The sequence below is a fragment of the Triticum dicoccoides genome, chromosome 5A (genome assembly GCF_002162155.2).
Source record: "Triticum dicoccoides isolate Atlit2015 ecotype Zavitan chromosome 5A, WEW_v2.0, whole genome shotgun sequence".
Taxonomy (NCBI): domain Eukaryota; kingdom Viridiplantae; phylum Streptophyta; class Magnoliopsida; order Poales; family Poaceae; genus Triticum; species Triticum dicoccoides.
Window position 1 is genome coordinate 420,706,891 of NC_041388.1, and position 23,252 is coordinate 420,730,142.

Here is a 23,252-nt window from a genome sequence, read left to right on the forward strand (position 1 = left end):
CCACTGGTGGGCTGGCTCTCTCCGCTCTGCTCCAACTGAACTCTAAGGCTGGTCATAGTGGGAGTAACATAGTTAGTACATAGATGCCACATAAACAAAAATGATGATGTGGCAAGTAGTTAATGAGGAGAGAGGCAAATAGAGTAACATAATATGTTACCATCACATAGCGGTTTTCAATGCATAATGAGTCTATAAAGTAATAAATGAAGGCAACTATGTTACCACACCTATGACACTATCCACTGTGAAGGTAGTAACATAGACTAGTAACATATGTATGTTACTAGTCTAAGTTACTCCCCACTATGACCAGCCTAAGGCCTCTTTTGGTTCATAGGATAGGATTATCATAGAAATAGGAATCTTGTAGAAAATGAGATGACATGTATCTCAAATCCTATGAGTAGGAATAGGAAATAAGATGTCATTTGGTTGACATCAAAGGAATTTTTCCATTGAGTTTAGGCTCTTTTTTATTTTCCTATGAAATGTGGAGGATAGGAACCAATCCTATGTAGGAATAGGAATCCATTCTTATGAACCAAAGGCTCTAAAGGAAAAAAAATCCTTTAAGAATCCTATCCTCTAGAATTACTATGAAATTCCTCTAAACCAAAGGAGGCCTAATTGGCAAAAGCTGTCCTCTCGCTCGGATTTTTGTTTGTTTTCTCTTCTACTCTAAATGAGCAGAGTTACTCTGAATTTGTACTGTAGTACTACGCGAATGACTTATACACCCGGACGGAGGGAGTAGTGGTATATTGGCATGGATGGATGGATGGTCGTTGGTGAATGGCGTTTTATATAGTGGAGCCTTATTCTTTTGGTGCGGAGTTACTGGTTTTACCCTGCAATTAGTGGGAAACGGCCCCCTGCTTTCGCTGCAGCCTTGGCGACGGAACAAAGCGAGGGAGCGGCCGTTGCGTCAGCCATTTCTTGCGCAGCATCGGTGGAGAGGAGAGGACAGGGGTTTGACTGACCAGGTGTGAGGGTCTGATCTGGATGGATGGATGGATGGATGGGCATGCGGGAAAACAGGGGAGCGGGTTGCAAATGAGACGCACGAATGTGTTGTTTTTGTGTGATTTTGTGATGAGGGTTGTGCTAGGCGTCGGCCGTGCAACGGGGGCGCCGAGCGCCGGGATATCTCTACCGTCCAAGTGTAGTAGGCAGTACTTCCTTCCTCCGGTCCTTTTTGCTCTGCATATTAGGTTTTGTTTGAGGTCAAAGTCTTTAAAATTTGATCGGATTTATATAAAAAATTAATAACATTCACATAACAACACCGATGTCATTAGATCCAGCTTGGAATATATTTCCATATTATATTTATTAGGTATTATAGATGTTAATATCTTTTAATATAAATTTGGTCATACTTAGCAAAGTTTGACTTCATACAAATCTAATATGCAAAGTAAGAAGGACCGCAGGGAATAGCATGATTCCTCATGGTATGTGAAGAGATGCCAAAAAAGGGAAAAAAAAACTAGTGCAAATCGCTAAGAAAAAGTCATTGCACACACGGTGCATCAGACCGTGGATAATCAACTTGCAGCATGTATGCAATATTTTGTACCATGTCGTGTGTGTGTGTGTGTGTTTGTTTGTGTGTGTGTGTGTGTGTGTGTGTGGGCACGTGCATGTGTGTGTGTGTGTGGGGGGGGTGAGATTGTAACATGCCAACCGGAGGTATGTAAGTGACATGAAAAATCCTTCAATCACTCTGACCTTCATTTTGGAGCATTGATCTTGCTGTTCGGGCTAGTTGACAAAAAATCTAGCTCGCCGAAGCCCCACCGCCATTGGATTACGGGATCCCTAGTGCCACTCCTTGTGGTCTTTGTGCCTTTCCGAAGCTTGACGGCGTAGAGGGCTTTGGTTCCAAGCTCCAATTCAAGGTACATGGCGGTGAGCGCCAATGGGAGGAGGGAGGGGGTGTCAGGGGGAGCCCCGGAGGAGGATGAGAGAGGAGCAGCCACATAAGGCTTCTATGAGGAAGTTATCTTGCGCTTGTGTGAGTCCCGGGGAAGAAGCATCCCTAGCGAAAAGTGCGGGCAGAAGACCCGGTCAATCAAATCTATCAGGCGGGAGGTGTCATTTACCTTTATATATCCACATCGTAAATAACTTGCTAAAACTCTAATTTATTAGCAAGGTATAATGCAAAACCATATTTAGAAAATGTAATTTCATATCATGATTTTGGGTTGGAGAATCATTTTTATGTTTTCAAAGGAAATACTAATAAAATAGCAAACAAACGTATGTATTTACATGAAAAATCCCCAAATCACTGACCTTCATTTTGGAGCACCAAACTTGCCGTTTGGGCCCCTCGACCGCAAATCTAGCCCGCCAAAGCCCCACCACCATTAGATCAGGGGACCCCCTAGCGCCACTCCTCGTAGTCTCGGTGCCTTCCTAGGGCTTGGCGGCATAGATGGCTTTGGTTTTGAGCTCTAGTTGAAGGTCCATGGCGGTGAGCGCTGATGGGAGGAGCGAGGGGAGAAGCCCTAGAGGCGTCTGGGAGAGGAGCAACTACATGAGGCTCCTATGAGGACGTTACCTTGAGCTTGTCTGAGTCCAAGGGGAAAAGAAATCGCTACCGGAAAGTATAGGCGAAAGACCCAGTCAATCCAACCGTCTGGCAACATGCATCATTTACCCTATATGTCCATGTCATCAATAATTTACTGGAACTCTAATTTATTACCAAGGTATAATGCAAAACCATATGTAGCAAAATGTATTTCCGTACCACAACCTTTGTGGAGAATCATTTTCATGTTTGAAAAGGAAATACTAAAGTAGCAAACGATTGTATGTATGTAACATGAAAAATACCCAAATCACTAAACTTTCTGGAACACCGAACTCACTGTTTGGGCCCGTCGACGAAAAATCTAGCTCATTGAAGCCCCACCACCATTGGATCAGGGGACCCCTAGAGCCACTCCCCGTAGTGTCAGTGCCTTCCCGGGGCTTGGCGGCATAGATGGCTTTGGTTCCGAGCTCCATTTGAAGGTCCATGGAGGTGAGCACCGATGGGAGGAGGGAGGGGAGGAGCCCCACGAGAGTCATGGAGAGGAGCAATTACATGGGGCTCCTATGAGGACGTTACCTTAAGCTTGGCTGAGTCCAAGGGGAAGAGACATCGCTAGCGGAAAGTGCGGGCGAAAGACCCGGTCAATCCAACCGTCTTGGCGACATGTATCATTTACCTTTATATATACATGTCATCAATAATTTACTGAAACTCTAATTTATTAGCAACGTATAATGCAAAACCATATATAGAAAATGTATTTCCATATCACAGCCTTTGTTGGAGAATCATTTTTATGTTTGTAAAGGAAATACTAAAATAGCAAACGAACGTATGTATGTAACATGAAAAATGCCCAAATCACTGGCCTTCATTTTGGAGCACCGAAATCGCCGTTTGGGCCCGTCGATGGCAAATCTAGCTCACCGAAGCCCAACCCCATTGGATTGGGGGCCCCTAGAGCCCCTCCTTGTAGTCTTGGTGCCTTCCCGAGGCTTGGCGGCATAGATGGCTTTAGTTCTGAGCTCCAGTTGAAGGTCCATGACGGTGAGCGCTGATGGGAGGAGGGATAGGGAGGGAAAGTGTCGGGGGAGGAGCCCCAGAGGAGTCTGAGAGAGGAGCATCCACATGACGTTCCTATGAGGATGTTACCTTGCGCTTGTGTGAGTCCAAGGGGAAGAGGCACCCGCTAGCGGAAAGTGTGGCCGGAAGACCCGGTCAATCCAATCGATCGGGCGACATGTATCATTTACCTTTATATATCCATGTCATCAATAATTTACTGAAACACAAATTTATTACAAATGTACTCCCTCCGCCCCATAATATAAGAACGTTTTCGACATTAGTGTGGTGTAAAAACATTCTTATATTATGGGACGGAGGGAGTATAATGCAAAACCATACATAGGAAAATGTAATTCCGCATTAGGGCTTTTCATTGGAGAATCATTCTTATGTTTGCAACGGAAATACCATAATAGCAAATGCGACAAGACAAGTTTTGTGAAGTTTCGGTTGGTACCGGGTGAGTTACTTGAACACAGGTTTCTAGGTTCGAGCCCAGCCTGCTCAATACATCAAATACCTTAATTTTATTGAAATACACTCCATCCGTAGCACAAAAAACATAAGCTTTGGTCATTGACAAATCTTGAAATTTCAACTTTGCCATTAATTCAATTAAATATATGTGTAAAACCCAAGAAAAAATTAAAAATATGAAAATTTGAGATAAATATACATATGAAGTTTAAGATCTCAAATTTGATAATTAAATGCAATTTGTTTTTTCTAAGACACGGTACAAACGCAGACGCTCACATAAACACAAATACAGTCACACCTCCTATGAACACAGGCACACAAATCGTACCCCTATGAGCATCTTGAAGAGATTGGGCCGACAGATCTTGAGATTGATGAAGACATCACACACACCTCGTTACCAATGAAAACATCACCTTCCATTGAAACAAAATTTCGCCTATATGGGATGCGCATGTGTCAAACCAAAGGTTTGATCGCTGGTGGGTTGGAGGTAGAACCACACTCCTAACCATCCAACCACATATTGGTCCTAGAAAATAAAAGTTTGATTGAAGGAATGTCTAAAACTCCATTTATTTGTGATATATATGAGTAATACTTCAAGGGCCAAATTAACGAGCAATCGACAAGAGAATCAATAAATGAACTTTGCTGTTGTGGGGGTTATCCTTAAATGCTCTGTTGATTGCTCGTTCAATATGTATATCATTTGTGGCTTTGGCTCCAATCCACAAGGAGGAAGGGTATGAGAACCATCCTGTTGTTGGATGATTATGGTAGCTGATATGTCTCCGTCGTATCTATAATTTTTGATTGTTCCATGCCAATATTATTCAACTTTCATATACTTTTTGGCAACTTTTTATATTATTTTTGGGACTAACATATTGATCCAGTGCCCAGTGCTAGTTCCAGTCTGTTGCATGTTTTTGGTTTCGCAGAATATCCATATCAAACGGAGTCCAAACGGGATAAAAACGGATGGAGCTTATTTTTGGAAAATATGGAAGGAAAATCAACGCGAACCAGTGCCCGAGGTGGTCACAAGGCAGGGGGCGCGCCTGCCCCCCTGGGTGCGCCCCTACCCTCGTGAGCCCACCGTAAGGCGGTTGACACTCTTCTTTTGCCGCAAGAAAGCTAATATTCAGAAAAAAAATCACGGCGAAGGTTTCAGGCCAATCGGAGTTACGGATCTCCATATATATACGAAACGGTGAAACAGAGTCAGAAGGGAACGCAGAAACAGAGAGAGACAGAGAGATAGATCCAATCTCGGAGGGGCTCTCGCCCCTCCCACGCCATGGGAGCCAAGGACCAGAGAGGAAACCCTTCTCCCATCTAGGGAGGAGGTCAAGGAAGAAGAAGAAGAAGAAGAAGAAGGGGGCCCCTCTCCCCCTTGCTTCCGGTGGCGCCGGAGCGCCGCCGGGGGCCATCATCATCACCGTCATCTTCACTAACAACTTCACCGTCATCATCACCAACTCTCCCCCCTCTATGCAGCGGTGTAACCTCTCTCTTACCCGCTGTAATCTCTACTTAAACATGGTGCTCAACGCTATATATTATTTTCCAATGATGTATGGCTATCCTATGATGTTTGAGTAGATCTGTTTTGTCCTAATGACTATTTGATGATCAAGATTGATTTGAGTTGTATGTTTTATTATTGGTGCTGTCCTATGATGCTCTCCGTGTCGCGCAAGCGTGAGGGATTCCCGCTGTAGGGTTTGCAATATGCTTATGATTTGCTTATGGTGGGTGGTGTGAGTGACAGAAGCACAGACCCGAGTAAGTAGGTTGTTTGTGTATGGGATAAAGGGGACTTGATACTTTAATGCTATGGTTGGGTTTTACCTTAATGAATCTTTAGTAGTTGCGGATGCTTGCTAGAGCTCCAATCATAAGTGCATATGATCCAAGTAGAGAAAGTATGTTAGCTTATGCCTCTCCCTCAAATAAATTGTAATAATGATTACCGGTCTAGTTATCGATTGCCTAGGGACAAATAACCTTCTTGTTGACAAAAGCTCTTTACTAAAACTAATTTAGTTGTGTCTTTATCTAAACAGCCTCTAGCTTTTATTTACGTGCTCTTTACTTTCTTGCAAGCTTACCCAAAAACACCTAGAAAGTACTTCTAGCTTCATACTTGTTTCCGGTAAAGCGAACGTCAAGCGTGCGTAGAGTTGTATCGGTGGTCGATAGAACTTGAGGGAATATTTGTTCTACCTTTAGCTCCTCGTTGGGTTCAACACTCTTACTTATCGAAAGAGGCTACAATTGATCCCCTATACTTGTGGGTTATCAGTAGCCCATCCAACCAGGGATCAAACGACAGGTTTGGTGCTTTGATGTGTCATAAAGGCGGAATATTCTTTCAGTGTGAGGCAACGTTTCTGTCGATAGCAAGACATATGTGATGACTTCGTTAATCTTAAGGCCCATTGACTCAGTCTTTTGAAGGTGCTCATTGGGGTAGAGTGTGGGTGTGTGCATTCATAGGGATGAGTGTGTCTATGTGTTTGTGAGTGTCCGCATCTCTATTGTCTTTCTTAAAAAAAAAGAGAGAGAGAATATGGTTGTTGGCTCCGCGGGAGACGGCAGGGGTAGTCATGGATCTTGATGAAGTGCTCAGGCCACTTAGGGCTAGTTCTTTTGAGGCTTATAGCAGGTTAACGCAAATAAAAGCTAGACGCCCCGAAGAACTCGTTTGGGGAGGTAGCGTATAACTTATTTTCACCCTCACCTTCTTCACAACTAAAAAAACAGGAGAGTACAGCTTCCCGTGCAAGCCTACTTAAAAAAAATCAAAAGGGATATCGAAGTGCCCCTATTTTCTTTTGCACATTTTACAGCAAAAAATGCCATCGCCCCATCCCGTCGTCACTTCCCATCCCGAGGCCCAGGAAGGATACCATTCGTGTGGTGTTCCTATTCTCGTGTTCGTCTGCACGTTTCAAAATTGATTTAATGTTCATATGGGCATCAAAACTTCAAAAACAACTCAATATCATCTAATAGAACAAAATTATAGTCCAGGAGCATTATAGACTTTTCACTACATATTTCACAAATTTAGCTTAAGGGGCATGAACTGAAAAAAGCCGACTACTTATTTTTAGGAGCTTATTTTCAAAGGAGATTATCTGGGGCTTATTTCACATAAGCTTATGCATAAGACACAGCTCATAAGAACTGGCCCTTAGTCCTACTAAGCTTGCCACCATGGCGGTCAGGGATCATCATGTAGGGCTATGTGTTTTTGGCTATTTTTGTTCTGATAGCCTTTAGCAGATGTTTGTAAACTTCTGGCTGATTGAGAATAAAGCCATGCGAAATGCCTTAAATATAAAAGAATTAGTAAAGCAAAATCAGGGATTATAATATCTGATCACACGGCTACACTATAAAGCACCTTCAAAGATTTATCAGATAGAGAAACAAAAATATAAGTAGTGCTACTAACACTTTGGAAGGATCACTCTTGACAGCTTAGTAACAGAAAAGAAATGAACGGCGAACTTGAACACCAGTAAAAAAGCTGTCAAATAATGCATGCACAGTCCCTATTGCTTATGTGCATATATCAATTGAGCTAACTTCTTAAGATAAAGGTAACAAATCTTGACTGAAAACAATGTGCCCTGTCGACATTGCCCGAGTGAAATTTCATGATCTGCATCAAAAGTGTGTTTGCACTGATGCAGACAACTAATATGTCTCGTTTTCTAATAGAAAGCTTGCAGACATATTAATGGAATTATTCGGGTGTGGCCAGATGGGGTTATAGCACTGTTGATGAGCGTGGGGGTCGTTCTCAAGTGTGTTTTTGTCCAATTGCAGAAGGAATTCTTTCCTTATTCTGCGACAAGTTTCAGCAAGTTAGGTCGGGAAAGGCCATCTTTGGGCCCATGCCTTTCTCTTGGCACGGAAAATATGCCCCTTGGCATGAGTGCATGGTTGGTGAATGGGCAACCTTTTTTCCAGCAGGAGAGTTCCGGTGTCATATTTTGGGGAGGAAATAATGATAAAGTATGGCAACCATGATTTAGTACCTAGAATATTACAAAGTTTCTTTCTGGCCTTGAAAGATCAAGCTTGTTTGTAATTTACTAGTAAGTGTGCACGTGCAACGCACGTCTATTTGAACTAATAAGTGTGCACACACAATACGCATCTATTTGGATTAATATATTATACTAAACTTAATACAAGACAATTTATTCATAAATTTGAAATTTCCCTATAAAGTACACGATCTCTTATTTCCAACTCGTACAAATAATTTGAAATATCGTTTCTCCTTAATCAACATGTCTCATGTATTAAAAGACCACCCATTTTTCTCAATATATAAAATTCAAAATTATTTAGAAGATTCATCATGATTCTTCATATGCACACATTTATACAAGTATAGTCACACATGAAAATGTCACTTAGGACAAGCTAAGGAATCGTTTCAGTGCCAACAAATTCCAGTCAAGAATTACACAATATCATCATGAACATATACAGAGAGAAGTGACCTCTCTTTCTCCGAGATTGATCGAACAACAAGTTTTTGTATATATCTATCCGACACTACTACATATATACAACATAACATCTCTTATAATCCCTAACATCTAAAATCAATTTCAACTTCCACATGGCATTCTCCGTCTTCATGTATGAAATGGTCAAGAAAGAATCCCGCCAATTCCTCTTGAATTGCTCGTATGCGATCATGTGGTATGAGTTCATTCCGCATCTGTCATATCTAATTTAAAGAAGAGGGTCAATACATATATATGAAAGAAACTCAACACAATTGATGGTAATAAAATAAAATTGTGAATATTGTTTATGTACTAAATGATATGAAATTTACCATGATCACAAAATATCCTACATTCATCATCATCATAATCAACATGCAGTTTTTGCTTCTCTTGTATGTAGTCCAAGTTTTCTATCAGGAAAACATGTTAACTCGACTGTAGATAAGGACGGTATGAAAATGCTCATGTAAAATTACAATTGCCATGTATCAGCTAGACAAACAAACACACTTATGCAAACTTCAGGTTTTTTTAGTAAAACTTATGCGAACTTTAGTTCTTTTTCATTAAAACTTATGCAAACTTCTGGGTTTTTTCAGTGAAACGTAATTTCATGACTGCAAGTAAGGTCTTGGTTCAACGAATTTGTCTGTGAGTTCACTATGTAGTCGTGAGTTGGCCATGTAATAACCGGTAGTCAGTACTTAAAAAAACAGGGATGTCTGTTGCGGGTACGCGAAAATCAGTGAAAAAATAAAGAAAGAAAGAAGACGAACGTCTCTGTGTGTGCTCCAGCGCTCCTCTGTTTCTGACTGCCTCATCTCTAGTTCCTGTACTTCTAGATGTGTCACCACCGCGAGGTAGCGATGACAGTAAAAAAGTAACACTCGATACTTACTTGATTAATGCATGTGTGTGGTGCGTTCGCGTGAAGGCGAGCGTCTCCGTCGTTCAGGCCTGCGAGCGGCCGCGGCGACCGTGTCCTCTCATCAGCTAGGCGGCATTGTTGACGCAGGTGAGTCAGCCGTCCAGCTTTGAGGCGGCGGCCTCCACGCACCGGGATTAGCTTTGGACGGCGTCATCCACGCGCGAGTACCGGACAAGTGTGTCCAACGGAGCAGCACGCGTCAGAGCTGAGGGAGTCGGCGGTGGCTTCGGGCGAGTGAGTTGGGGCCGTGATTAGCTTCACCTGCTGCACAATGGCCGAGACCTGCACCGCCCTGGGGACGATGATGGTTGGCGACCAGGCGAATCTACATGCATAGCTGTGGGGGCAGATTTTTTTGGCCCGCTTATACTGGTCCAAGATACTCAGTGTTGCCCCCACTTGAAGGACCTCGGCGGTGGGTGGTTGTCAGCGTGGGTGTTGTGGATGGAGCTGAAGTCGACGTGGATGCCGGTGGTTCCCAGAGAGCATGCCCAGGATGTGGACAAAGTCGTTGCAGTCAGTATAAGTGTGTTCGGAGGAAGCCGCAACTCCTCCTCGCGTGTCTCCCATTGTGGCTCGCGTGGGTGGTGGGCTGGTGACGGCTGGCGACTCGCGATCACGATTCCCTGATAGGAGACGATAGGATGCGCTCGCGGTTAGTTTCCTAATAATTAGATGCGTTCGTGATTAGTTATCTAATAGGATGCAATCATGATTAGTTTCCCAATAATTAGATGCGTCCGTGATTAATTTCCTAATAGGATGGCTCGTAATTATTTTCCTAATAATAGGATGCACGCGTGATTTTTTTTCCTAATAATAGGATGAGTTTGTGATTAGTTTCTTAATAATTAGATGTGCCCGTGATTAGTTTTTTAATAGGATGTGTCCGTGATTATAGTTTTCTGATTGACCAGGCATGGACTTTCATATTTTCCTCCGCGGTGGAGTACGGTCAGTCAATGTAAATTGCTAAGTGCACACAGGGAACAAATTCGGTTAAGGCTGGCCGTTAGATTGAGTTTAGTGGGACTAATCATGCGGTGGTAATGTATCCGTGTACGTTTTGTGGGGTGCATTTAGAGAAGATAATATGTGCTTTTTTATAAGTAGTATAGATAGTCTTGTCCTTTTTTTCTGGCAGGGAATGCAAATCAGCAAGAAGAAAAATGTGTCAAGGACAAACATACAAAAATGGTAAAAGTACTCACTGGATTTGGAAAGGAAATACTAGGCAGAATTTCTTATAGGAATTGCACTATTTCCTGATCCCATATTGTTTAGCAACTAATGGCAGGAGAATTGCAGTTTAGACAAAAGTGTTCTTTTTATAGAAATGGACAATTCTATAACAGCATCAAGAACAGACTAAAAAATATACCCGAAATCTGGAATAACTTGATGACAAGTGCACACCGAGGTCGCACGCACACAACACAGAGGGTGGAAAAGAAAAAAAAAAACAAGCAAAGAAGATCAATGCCAGTCCATAGCCGTTGTCTCCTAATAAAACACTTCTTTAGCTTCATGATGAAACTACACATTACGCAACCAACACAAAGAAAGAACGTTGGCCGACACCGTCGAAATGTGTGACTGCCAATGACAAAGTCGCTAATCCAAGTTTTGGATGTGAAGATGAGGGCATAGCCTACCTACTTGCTCCTGAGGGGTTCGGCACCCAGTACTTATCCATAATTGGCAAGTGCTCCTACACTTGAGGATAATCAGCTCTCTACCTCGGCGGTCCCTCCTGGCATGTTGGTGGGCTCTCGTGGGGCGGGAACGCCCATGGCCAACCCTTCCATGTAGAGGCGTCTAAAAGAGATGCCCCTGCCACTCTCACGGCGCCCTCGTTATTCGAGTTATGCCTTATAGGTAATAATGGATCGTTTATTATTTTCAACATGTTCATGATTTATATCATGAACAATACCTTATGAATTAGTTCACGAGTATGTGATTCGCCAATGAAACATATTCCGGTCTGTGTCCCATGTCCTACTCTTCATTGTCGATGACCGCACCTTCACTTCACGAGTCTCATCTCCACCGGACATGGACACGACCAACGCCGGAGGGGGGGGGGGGGCAACAAAGACTTGAAAGACGGCCGCCGCCGTAGATTTAGACTATGTCGAAAATGTGATGAATGTTCTCCGGTTTACATGCAATTTGTCTTCTTTATTGAAATCCGGTTTGAAATGTATGCATGCATGGTTGGATGTCTGGCTCCCGCACCCTTGTCCACAGATTGGTCCGGACCAATCCGCGGTTTGGGGTTAGCGTTGGAGATGCCCTTAACTCCAATCAAACACGAAAACAAAGCACCTCATTCCACTATATTAAAACCCATAACAATTCATTTAACTTGTTCTTCAACCAAGCAGGGATTTAATACAAGTATCACATGAGAGATTTGTGAGACGCGGGTGCGGTGGCACTAAGCCCCTTGTGCGTGCTTATTTTTTTTGGCTTTCAATTTTTAATCTTTTATATCTCTTGAGTGAAAAGTTTAAATTAAGTTATGTTTTTCATATTTGTGTTTCCCGTGACGAGGCTTTGAATGAAGATCCATTTTAAATACAGTTTGATGAGTTTTTAAAAGTTCTGTTTAAGTTTCAACTTTTGAAAATTTAGTACGAGCGAAGGTTCAAAAACACAGTTTCAGTACCCCGCGACCAACAAAGAAAGTCGTTTGAAGTTTCAACTCTGAAAGTTGATACGAGCAGCCGAAAGAGCCATGCATTTCAGATGCAAAATCATAAGTTTCAAATATTACAACTTAAAAATCACTGCACCCTCATGCGGGGTCCAACTACTATGCGGAATCGCGAGGCAATCCGGATGGCCGCGCAGAGATCCTTCCAAGCATTCTGTGAGCCATGTCTTGTGCTCACGTACCAATCCGGTCACCGCCACGAAACCAAACTCGGGAGCCGGACGGGACGGGGAGCCCATCGATCGCCCACGGCCACGTGCCATCCACCACCGTCGTTCTAGCCTGTACAACGACGTGCGGCTCGGTCACCCGGGAGGAAAATGTTGGGTTCAGCATGCATGCATGTCATGATCGACAGCGTGGATCACCTTTCCCTGTGCACCACGCAACGAAGATCGCCCGCCGTCCAAATCATCGGATCCGACTTGACTGTTCCCTCTCCATGCTCCCATCCATGCTCTCATCTCATCCTACGGCTGTCTTTTCGCACGAGAATGGACATTAGCCAATTGTTAAGCCGAAAGTGTCGGCCTTGTAATCCACGTCTAGTCTAACCCTCCTCCTCGGAGCTGCCGATTGATGCGTCCTAGGAAAGGAAGACCATCCAAGATATGCATCACGTATGAGCCGTAGCAAAGGAAGCTTCTCCGTGATCCATCCGGTCCACGTACGTGTGCTTGCGACCAGCCACTTGGTCACATACATGGATAGTGACGATCGACGTCGCGGCGCTTTAGCAAGCGGGATGATACGAATTTGCCTTGTGCAGCTCCACACGATCGTCCTGTGTGTTCCCTGACGTGATGGCACGACGTCGGGTCGGCTTAGTGTACTTGGATGTAGGTGAGGTGGTTTTAGGCCGGTCCAATCAGAGGGCACACACGTGGTGCAAGGAGCGGCCGGGCTTAAGCTTGATTAGAGCATCTATGGGCGGACTTTGCAAATCCAGCCCGCCCGCAATCAGGCACTGGCTGGTCACGCCTCAAATTAGCCACTTGATCTCTCTCATATTTCATCCGCTTGATTCATACAAACCATGTAAAAGAAATCCTATTTACTAACCTAACTACTCTTCCTCGTCGGAGATGTCCATGACGAGGGTGCCGGGCACCGGCTAGACAGGTGGGTAGAAGGGCTCCGGCTCATCCCATTCCTGCTCGACCTCATTCATGTAGGCGAACATCTCCGCCTCCTCCACGGCCTCTTGCGCCTCCATCTCCTACCGCGACGACGTCTTGCCTCCGCAGCCGGCTCCGACCGAAGGGAATCAAGGATGGTCTGCTGCTCCGCCTATAGACCCCCCTCGTCAACATCCCCCACATCCTTCTCCTCCTCAAAGTCCTTCACCTGGCTGGACGTATGAGACGGGTTGGAGAGGTCCGGCTGTAGATGCTCTTAGGATGGATATGCAAATCATACAAAGCAAAAAGCACTGATTTTTCTTTTTTGGTTTTGTTTTCTTAAGGAAAGCAGAGCACCAGAGTTAGATTTCATATTCTGCCAGCATTATAGTACGAAACAGAGATTTCTGCGTGCAGAATGCGAAGATGATATACTAGTAGTACACAAAAAAAGATATGCACACATGCAAACGTGATCCAGTGTCTGATGCCGTGATGTTTTTCCAGTTAAAATACTGAGAGCGGACGAAGGGAAGGCAAGTCAACGATACGAAACAGGCGACGCGGATTTCATGCATGCACGTAGGTAGGGTTGCTCGAGGATCGCCTCACGTGGGATCACATGACGCGCCGAGACTTTCTTTGCAGCGCGGAAAAGGTAAATAAAAACCAGTAGACGCATACCCACACGCAGAGTCGCAGACAGGCCAACCCCACTCCCTCTTGCACTATTCTTAATAAACTACTCCCTTTGTTACTAAATATTTGTGACTACATACAAAGCAAAATGAATGAATATATACTTCCGTATGTTACAGTTCATAATGTCTAGAAAGACAAATATTTGGGAACGGAAGGAGTAGAAAAGTAAATAAATAAACAGGCACACGCGGCCTCTTGCATTCGTCGTAATGATCCGAGAGTCTGCGATTACTTGCGTACAGGCGCCACCTCTCCGTCCATGGAAAGCCGCGTCTTTCTCCGCCGTGGCCCTGACCCTGGCGCCGAGTATTCCTCTCCTCCTTTTGGCCTGACATGGAACGGAACCGGGTCCTCGCTAATCTGGCCGACAAACAGGGGATTAGCCCAAGCAACATTACTATATTGCCGCTCAGAAGAGAAGAACCGGAGGGAGAAGCAACCCAGCACGGGGACACGACGAGGAGAGGAGGAGCCCCCGGACCCTGCACACTGCAGTGCAGTGCACTCCTCCTTTTCCATTATGCTCATGCAAACAAATACGGGGTTTAGCTCGGCTAAATGATGCTGTCTGGCTTGCGAAAGAATGATAAGATTATCGTACAGATTAAAGAACCGTACGGCTCCCAGCGGTTCATCATCTCTTCAGCAGCGGAATATAAGTACGCAAAAGTTTCTTTCTTTCTTTGATTTGATTAGCGCTGCGCGGCGCATCCCCGGAGTTTAGGCCAATTTCACCGCGCGACTTTATCCTGTTCGCGCGCGTCCGTTTAAGATAAAACGGACGAACCAGACGGCCTAACGCGCGGGCATAAATAGACTTTTGTCCGTTTTCTGTCCGCTTTCGACCCATCCCTGGCCAAGTTTGCGTCGTATTTGGGATAAAACGGACAACACGCGGACGCGCGGGCCGTCTACACGTGTCCTTCCCTGGCCCGCCCGTCGGTGGCACGGGGGCGCCTTTTTCTGTCCGTCCCCTCTCTTCCTCCGGTCGCACGCCCTTCATTCTTCTCCACTCTTCCCCACTCTTCCCTCGCCGCCGCTGGCATTGTAGCTGTGCAGCTCGGACGAGCGCTCGCCCAGCCCCTTCCCCTCGGCGCACCCGAGCTACCCAACCACAGCCACCTGATTTGCGCACCCGCCGACCGGATTTGGGGCGGATCCGGTCGGTCTTGAGCTCGCCCGGCCTCCTCGGCCGCGCCGCGCCATGCACTGGCCGGGCACCAGGCCGGAAGGCCCTGGCAGGGCCGCAAGGCCACATGCAGGCAGTGGCTCCTCCTCTAGCCGCTCGGATCTACACCGTCGGTGGTCCCCGGCAGATACACGAATGGCGGTCGGCCGGGCTCGGTGCTAGCCCAAAAGCTCGTCAGCGCACCGTTGCCGCTCATTAAGTGCGACCACTGCCTAAAGAAGGTTGTGCGTCGCGTGTCTACAACGCCGGAACATCCCAGATGGGGGTTCATCAAGTGCTTAAACGATGGTGTATGTGCTTTTTTTAGCTTTCGGTTTGTGCTTTAGATTTGACTAGTTGTGCTAACTTCAAATTTTGTTGTGTAGAATTGATGCAAATTTTGGTATTAGGAAGAAGAGTACATCGATATATTGATAGAGCGCAATTTAGTAGATGTTCGTGCACTTTTAGCTAGCATAGAGGCTGTAGATGAGACAAGTGCACTTGTTGCTAGATTAGAGCCTTAGACACGGGACTAGATGCGAGGAAGCAACCTCTACTTCTTTAGACTCGAAGAAGAAAGAAACACGCAAGATGGAGGCGGCTCCTCGGCAGATCAACAATGAATGCATCGAGAAGACACTAATCCAACTTACAGGAGCAGCTATGAAAGTTGGATATCTTCTAAAATGTATTTTGTGGTTCTTGTTTTCTTTGGTCTTACTTTTCTAGTCAAAATTTGATGATGTATTCCCATGTACCAAGAATGAATGATGGAAAAAAGTTTAAGGGCTTGCAAAGAAAAAAGTACGCGGACAGGATGCGGCTGGGATGCGTCCGCGCATTGGGTGCACGGCCACCGCATCTCAGAAACGGTCCGGACTTGACCACATTGCCCTTTCCAAATGGACAGATTTCGGGCAAAGCGGACATCCGTTTAGGGTCAGGTGGCGCAGTTGGCCTTAGTGTAGTGTGGTGTCCTGGCTTGGGCCAGGGTGGAGCCGGTACCTGTGGCGGTTCAGGGTGCATGCCATTGGGACTGGCTCTGGCTGATCGACGGGACCGCGCAGCAAGGCGACCCTGGGCAAAAGCGATGTGTGCATGCACCCGCACCGTCGCACCGGTACTACGGGCACTGCGTACTGACAGCAGGAAAAAGGTCCGGTGCAGCGCAATGCACAACGGACGATCTGCTCTGGTCTGATCCGATACTCTGGCCTGAGTCTGACCGTCTGATCCCGTGCCAAGACAGGAGGTCAGGAGCGATCATCATGGTGGCACGGACCTTGCAGCGGAATCTGCAACCGAAGAAGGGGCCCCGCCTGAGCTGTTGAGCACTTCTGGTTCAGGCATCTGCATGTTTAGCATGTCAGAGAAATCAGAAATGGTGTGTGAAGTGAAGTGAGCCTGGATGGGACACTGACCAATCGCTCGAGTTCACAGGTTTGGCACATGTTGTCCGGGCACACAGCGGTCCTCGGGGCGGGCCTGGGGCCAGCCCACGTGACAACTGTGTTTCAGCATCCATTTTTCTCTCCCTCGCCCGGATCTTCTTGATGTTCAGCTTACTTGGCCTGAGACTGAGATCTTGGTTGGAACAGTTCTTCTGTCAGGTAAGCACATAGCCTACTTATTCCCCGTGCATGGATCTGCCTTTCCGTTTGTGCGTGGAACGCAAAACGCTGGAATGCGCACAACGCACATGCTGTTCTCTGAACTTTCGTCGCTCTGAATCCGATTGCAACGGCTGAAGGCTTCTCCGGCGGGAGCCCCCAACCGTCCAGGTTCAGTTCGGGGACGCTACTTTTCCACTGATAGGAACCGCTGGAATGGTGCCTTGTTACACTCGGATGGGAACTGGAGTGCTGTCCTCTTTCGTCGGAAAGCTTCTGCCGCTGCACGAATATTTGACGGTTCCACACGAGTAGCAGCCGATTCAAAGTTCCCCCGGTGCAGGGTACAGAAGAAGATGAAATGAACACATGACTACACGGGCATACTTGATGCAGTGGTGGTGTTCCAAATGCAGTATGATGGCCGCACCAACTTAAACATCATTGCCACGAGTTGGCTAACACGTAAACGAAATGTACAGTCAGCGCAGAGCACATCATTGCCATATGTTTAATTCCTGAGTTTATTATTAAGAGCCTCGCTCCCAGTTTCAATGTATCGATTAATGAAACTGATAAACATCATTGATGTATCCATCCTTGGCTGTGTGCATCACAATGATGCAGAGGTCGGGGTTATCCTTCTTTTCTCAAAAAAAGAACTTACAAAATGATGATCTACCAAACCCGGTACTGAAAACAATAGGCACCCTCAGCAATAGCTCGCACGTTCTTTACCCTGAAGAAATACATTGAAATATTAGATCTCTGCAACCATAATGCAACAGGTGCAGACCAATCCATCTATGCAAATGCGAGCTGCTGAATGCCTTGTGCGTGACATAGTTCGCTAATGCCAAAACAGTTGACAGTCGAACAGGAGTGTTTTCTCAGAAGTAGCTCATTTCAAGTTCCCCCGATGCAGGACATCAAGATTCAGACTTGTACTGACTTCCGCAATTCATCACAAGAATGCACATGACCGTAGAGATCAGCTTACAGCACCAAAATTCTCTTCAAACATGAAAAATATGATGCGAGGCCGTAAGAAGTGCGAGAATAACATAACGCCGCATCCGTATTTACATAGAAATTACAGTTTAATTATAGATGGCTCATGGGGGATCATGTGAACCCATTCTGTGAGTGATTGTGGGCTTTCAGTTCTACCCGAGGGCTGTCCACATCACAAGACATAATGAACGCATGACTACAGTGACATTCTGATGCAGTGGCATTCCAAATGCAGTATGATGAGCACACCAACTTAAACATCATTGGCATGAGTTAGCTAACGCATAAATGTACAACATCATTGCAACATCCTTTTCCGCTTACAAAAAATATGAGCCTACGCCGACCAAACCTGGTACTGAAAAAGTAGGCGCCCTCAGCAACAGCCTGCATGTTCTTTACCCTGAAGAAATACATTGAAATGTCAGGTCTCTGCAACCAGAATGTAGCTGGTGCAAACAATCCATCTATGCAAATGCAAATCCCTGAAGCCCCATGCCATGATAGCAAGGAAGGTGTTAGAGTAAGTCGGTTCTAGTATGCGTATTTGGTCCTTCAGCAACTTCACTTCAGCAATTCAGGCCATTACATTAATACTGGGAGTGCTATAGCTGAACTGCTAACTAGAAAAATACCCCGAGTGTATGATCTACTCCCTCCGTTCCTAAATACTTGTCTTTCTAGGCATTTCAACAAATGACTACATACGGAGCAAAATGAGTGAATCTACACTCTAAAATATGTCTATATACATCCGTATGTAGTAGTCATTTGAAATGTCTAGAAAGACAAGTATTTAGGAACGGAGGGAGTAGAACCTAAGTTGGATAGTTTCAGCACAATGCAAGACCAAAATAGTTAGTGAACAGTGAACACTTTGGGGGATAGATACCTCAGTAAGCCGCTGGGCTGTCGTCAAGCTGGTCCTCATCCTCGATCTCCACCTCCAAGATTTCCTGGCCAAACCAAAAGAACTCATCATAATCGTGACAGAATCTCCCCGCGCTCGGTCCAGGAGGAAGAATAGCACGCCGGAAAGAAAAAAGAGCTCACCGGTATGCGGTTCTTGAGGTAGTTGCCAATCCGCGCGACGACGGTGGCGCGGGTGTGCCAGAACTTGCCCTTCAGCCGGAGCTTCACGAACGGCCCGTCCAGCTCCGCCAGATCAACTTGCCCTGCCATCATCAGTCACCGTTCACGACGAGGAAGAAAATGCAAACTTCAGCAGGGCGATTGGACTGGTGCTGCAGTGCAGTTCGTGAAATGAATTGGGTTGGATTTTTCACCTGTTATCCCGACCGACGTGTCGAACAGCTGGGCCAGCTGAAAAGCGGCGCGGGAGATCAACAGCAATGGCGTTCGTCAGTTAATTTGGACGTGAGCCGTGGGCGGCTGTACAAAACAGATGGGTACTTCGGTGTGGACGAGAGGTTTGAGGATGGAGGATGTTTGGCTTGCCTCGGCTTTGGCGTCGACGATGGCCTGCCGGACGTTGTCCTCGGTGAGGTCGAGCGACGCGGTGATGGAGATGGAGGCGGCGCGAGCGCGAGCGCGACACGGCCGGCGCCGGCACCGCAGGCTGCGGAAGATGTGTCCGGTTGAGGTCCTGAGCGGCGGGAGGCGGGTGCGGGGAGGGGCGGAGCGGAGAGACGAGGCGGCGGCGCTGAGGCGAGGGGGAAGGACGGCGAGGCGGGCGTGGATGGCGACGAAGGCCATGGCCGTTGCGGATGCTGAGAGCAGACGCTGCCGGGTGGGGCCTCCTTATCTTTCTTTTCCAGTGGGAGGCAGGAGTCTGCCCAACAAAATCCATGGCCTGTCTGGTTGCCGTTTGGGTTTCCGCATTTGGCCCAGTGAGACCTGTGTCGTCGCTTGGGCCAAGGCTAGGCCACATTCTGCAAACCCGTTTGACTGCCACTCAAAAAAAGGAAAAGGAAAAAAAGACAGCCATTATCTTTATCTTTACCTCTATTTCTTTTCTCTATCTTCTAATCTTTATCTCCCCTATATATATATATATTATATTATATATTATATATATCTCTACCTACTAATAAACCAGCGTTTGCTTCTGGTCGTACGTCATCCGTTTTTGCAAAAATACGGATGATTGTGGATATGAAGATCAACCACAAGGTCTTTAAGGACGTCTCAAACTGTTAACACAACCAGATTTCTATAAACGGAGGTAAAAATTAAGATAGATGAAGAAGCTTATCATATAAACCTATTGAATTTAATTACGGCACAAGTCACTATCCTCGGAAAACGGGGAGGCATATTATCTCCAGGCCTAGTTTTTCCAAATTAATACTTAGTAAATCACATCATGCCAGCTACTTATCAAAATAAAAGAGGTAATATCACCGGGAGTCATAAAACTTGTGTTGCATGTTTAGTTTGGTGCTAAAACTTATAAAATACGGATTTGTGATCATCTAACTTGTCGTGTGGTGCAAATGTGTGTTCTACCATATCCGGACGTACATGTTGCATGTGTGGCATTGGCTTGGAATAAATGTTTCTAGATAACACCCTGAATTTTTTAATTGCGCAAAAAAGCCCAGGTGAGGCCCACCTGTCATTGAATAATGTACGAGAAAAAAATGATAAGTCGTCATATATAGAGGGGCCGGGATTCTTACTCACGAACTTCAGAAGGTACGCACACGTGGTCAACCAGAACAGCCAATGACACATTTTTTTTTGACGGGTAGCCAATGACAGATGATTGCATGATAAGGATAACTATCTTTTATATCCACATCTTAAAATACGTGGGCCTGTTAGCTCAAATGGCCTACGAAATAACTTACTCTCAAACTGTTCATGTATTATTTTACAAATATTATATATTAAAAATATCCACCCGTCCCATAATATAAAAGCGTTTTTGACACTACACTAGTATAAAAAATGTTTTTATATTATGTGACGGAGGGAGTATTTATGAATAATGAACATGTGTGTATAATTTCAAATAATACAAATGTTTGTAAAATTTAAATGCCAAAATATTTTTTTAGTTTTACAAACATTTCAATAATTATATGCGCATTTGTATAGTTGAATCTCCATGTAATAACATATCCATAATTTAACATTTAAATTGTTGATATGAATATTCAGTCGTGTTTAATATAATACATAGGTTTATATTTAAATATTTTATTTAATAATCATTTTTTGTATGTATAATGTTTTTATTACTCATGTTTTACAAAAAAATATAATACTCAAGCTTATATCAAACCTTTTGGTTTACAAATCATCTTCTGTATGTATAGACAATAGAGTGTTTTTGTCGCGGCCTTGTGTGTTTGAGACCTAGCGACTCCCTTATTTTTATGTTAAAAATCCACTCATCTATGAGCATTAAAGTTTTGCATTAATCCACTCATCCGTCCCATAATTTACATACAATTTTCTAAAGAAAAATCAAAGGTGGAAAATGGGCTCTACTGCTCATAGCCCATTTGAGCTGGCAGGCCGAGGTATGCCGGGAGTAGAGCTATTAGTTATTCTTCCGAAACAACAAACTGCGTTAGGCCTGTTGGTTTACCTGGTGTGTTTGCCTTCTGAAGATCTGTAGTTCGAATCCTGCTGCTCTAAATGATATTTATTTCCTTTACTGTTCAACTTTTTTTGCGTGAGAAAAAAATATAGGGAGTTATCTGGAAAATGTTATCCCTACACACTGACATGTGGGCTGCTGGCATGCCATGTAGGCAGGATGTACACCTGGATACAGTAGAATGCACCGTATTTGCATCAATCAACAAGTTAGATGACCGCAAATCCGTATTTTACAAGTTTTAGCACCAAATTGAACATCCAAGCACCTATCTGGTCTGCCTATCACAATTATTGCCAGTAAACTAAAGAAACTAACTATATTTAACAATACGTGCAATGCTCCAAGTTAGCTAGGGACTCAAACCCATGGGATAGATATATATGCACTTGAAATTGGCTGATTTTTGCCTTGGTTTCCCTCTCAAGGGCCAACCCAGAAATAGCACTCGCCGTCTGCCCCAACTCTCACCCGCTGCACCATCCATGGTCCGGCCTGAAGCCTTCCCAGCTGATAGCACCCAGCGCCGTTCGCCACAAGGGAGTCCTTCACCTGACATGCATCCCACTTCGCTCCAGAACCACCCTTGCGTGACATGTGGGCTGCTGGCATGCCATGTAGGTAGGATGTACACCTGGATACAGTAGAATGCACCGTATTTGCATCAATCAACAAGTTAGATGACCGCAAATCCGTATTTTACAAGTTTTAGCACCAAATTGAACATCCAAGCACCTATCTGCTCTGCCTATCACAATTATTGCCAGTAAACTAAAGAAACTAACTATATTTAACAATACGTGCAATGCTCCAAGTTAGCTAGGGATTCAAACCCATGGGATAGATATATATGCACTTGAAATTGGCTAAATTTTGCCTTGGTTTCCCTCTCAAGGGCCAACCCAAAAATAGCACTCGCCGTCTGCCCCAACTCTCACCCGCTGCACCATCCATGGTCCGGCCTGAAGCCTTCCCAGCTGATAGCACCCAGCGCCGTTCGCCACAAGGGAGTCCTTCACCTGACACACATCCCACTTCGCTCCAGAACCACCCTTGCAAGACCTCGGGGGTCTCCTCTGTCACATAGTCGACAACTCGCCGCAGCTTGTGCTCCAGAACCACCCCTCCAAGACCTCGACGGTCTCCTCCAAGACCTTGGCCGGCGGCGCTCGGGAATCCGGCGGCGCTCGGGAATCCGGCGGCCATGGTCGTCTCTATACGCGCCCGACGACGAGGCGAGGTTGGGGTGGCCGGGAACGGGTAGATCGGAGGCGGGGCAACTTGATCCGGTAGTTGTGGTCGAAGAACCGGTGGCGAACGATGTTCTCCAGCGACGGCGGCGCGGATCCGAGGCCATGGCATGCTCCTGTTCGTTCTGGGGACAGAGAGATCGGGGGATGAGCGAGGTGAGAGGAGACAGAGGAAGAGAGGAGGGAGCAGGGCACGTCGACACTCATCTCCGGCGAGGATCCGGTCGCCGGCGGGTCGCGAGGTCGAGGCGGCGGCGCGCTCGGGAGCTCGGCCTCGGTCGTGTGGCTGCGGAGCCGCGTACGGGCGGGTGGCACTCGACTAGCTTTGGCCCAGATGTTTTCTAACTTGGACTGCGGGTTCATTTCAAAGAAACCGAGGGGCGTTTTTGCAAAAACACGGATGACGTACGACCAGAAGCAATCGCTGGTTTATTAATAGGTAGAGATGTTAATTTTACCTGTTAAATATTTTTAAAATATTGTTATGGAAGCAAAACTTATAATTTATAGCGCAAGA

At 45.5% G+C, this 23,252-nt stretch overlaps 1 protein-coding gene across 3 annotated transcripts; it reads right to left on the minus strand.

Moving 5' to 3' along the window:
* Positions 1–14,381: 14,381 nt before the first annotated feature.
* LOC119301982 lies at positions 14,382–19,672 on the minus strand. Of its 3 annotated transcripts, none has more exons than XM_037578999.1 (5): positions 19,373–19,672; positions 19,201–19,237; positions 18,968–19,089; positions 18,807–18,870; positions 14,382–14,479 (listed from the first exon to the last, which is right to left on the minus strand). In XM_037578999.1, exons 1-4 carry the CDS (start codon positions 19,628–19,630, stop codon positions 18,808–18,810), a joined length of 480 nt encoding a protein of 159 aa, XP_037434896.1. In that variant the 5' UTR covers positions 19,631–19,672; the 3' UTR covers positions 14,382–14,479; position 18,807. The 3 variants fall into 3 exon arrangements, with proteins under 3 accessions (XP_037434896.1, XP_037434895.1, XP_037434894.1); XM_037578998.1 differs by lacking the exon at positions 14,382–14,479 and adding an exon at positions 17,409–17,639; XM_037578997.1 differs by lacking the exon at positions 14,382–14,479 and adding an exon at positions 17,946–18,317 and having other exon boundaries at positions 19,373–19,670.
* Between the last annotated feature and the right edge of the window lie 3,580 nt (positions 19,673–23,252).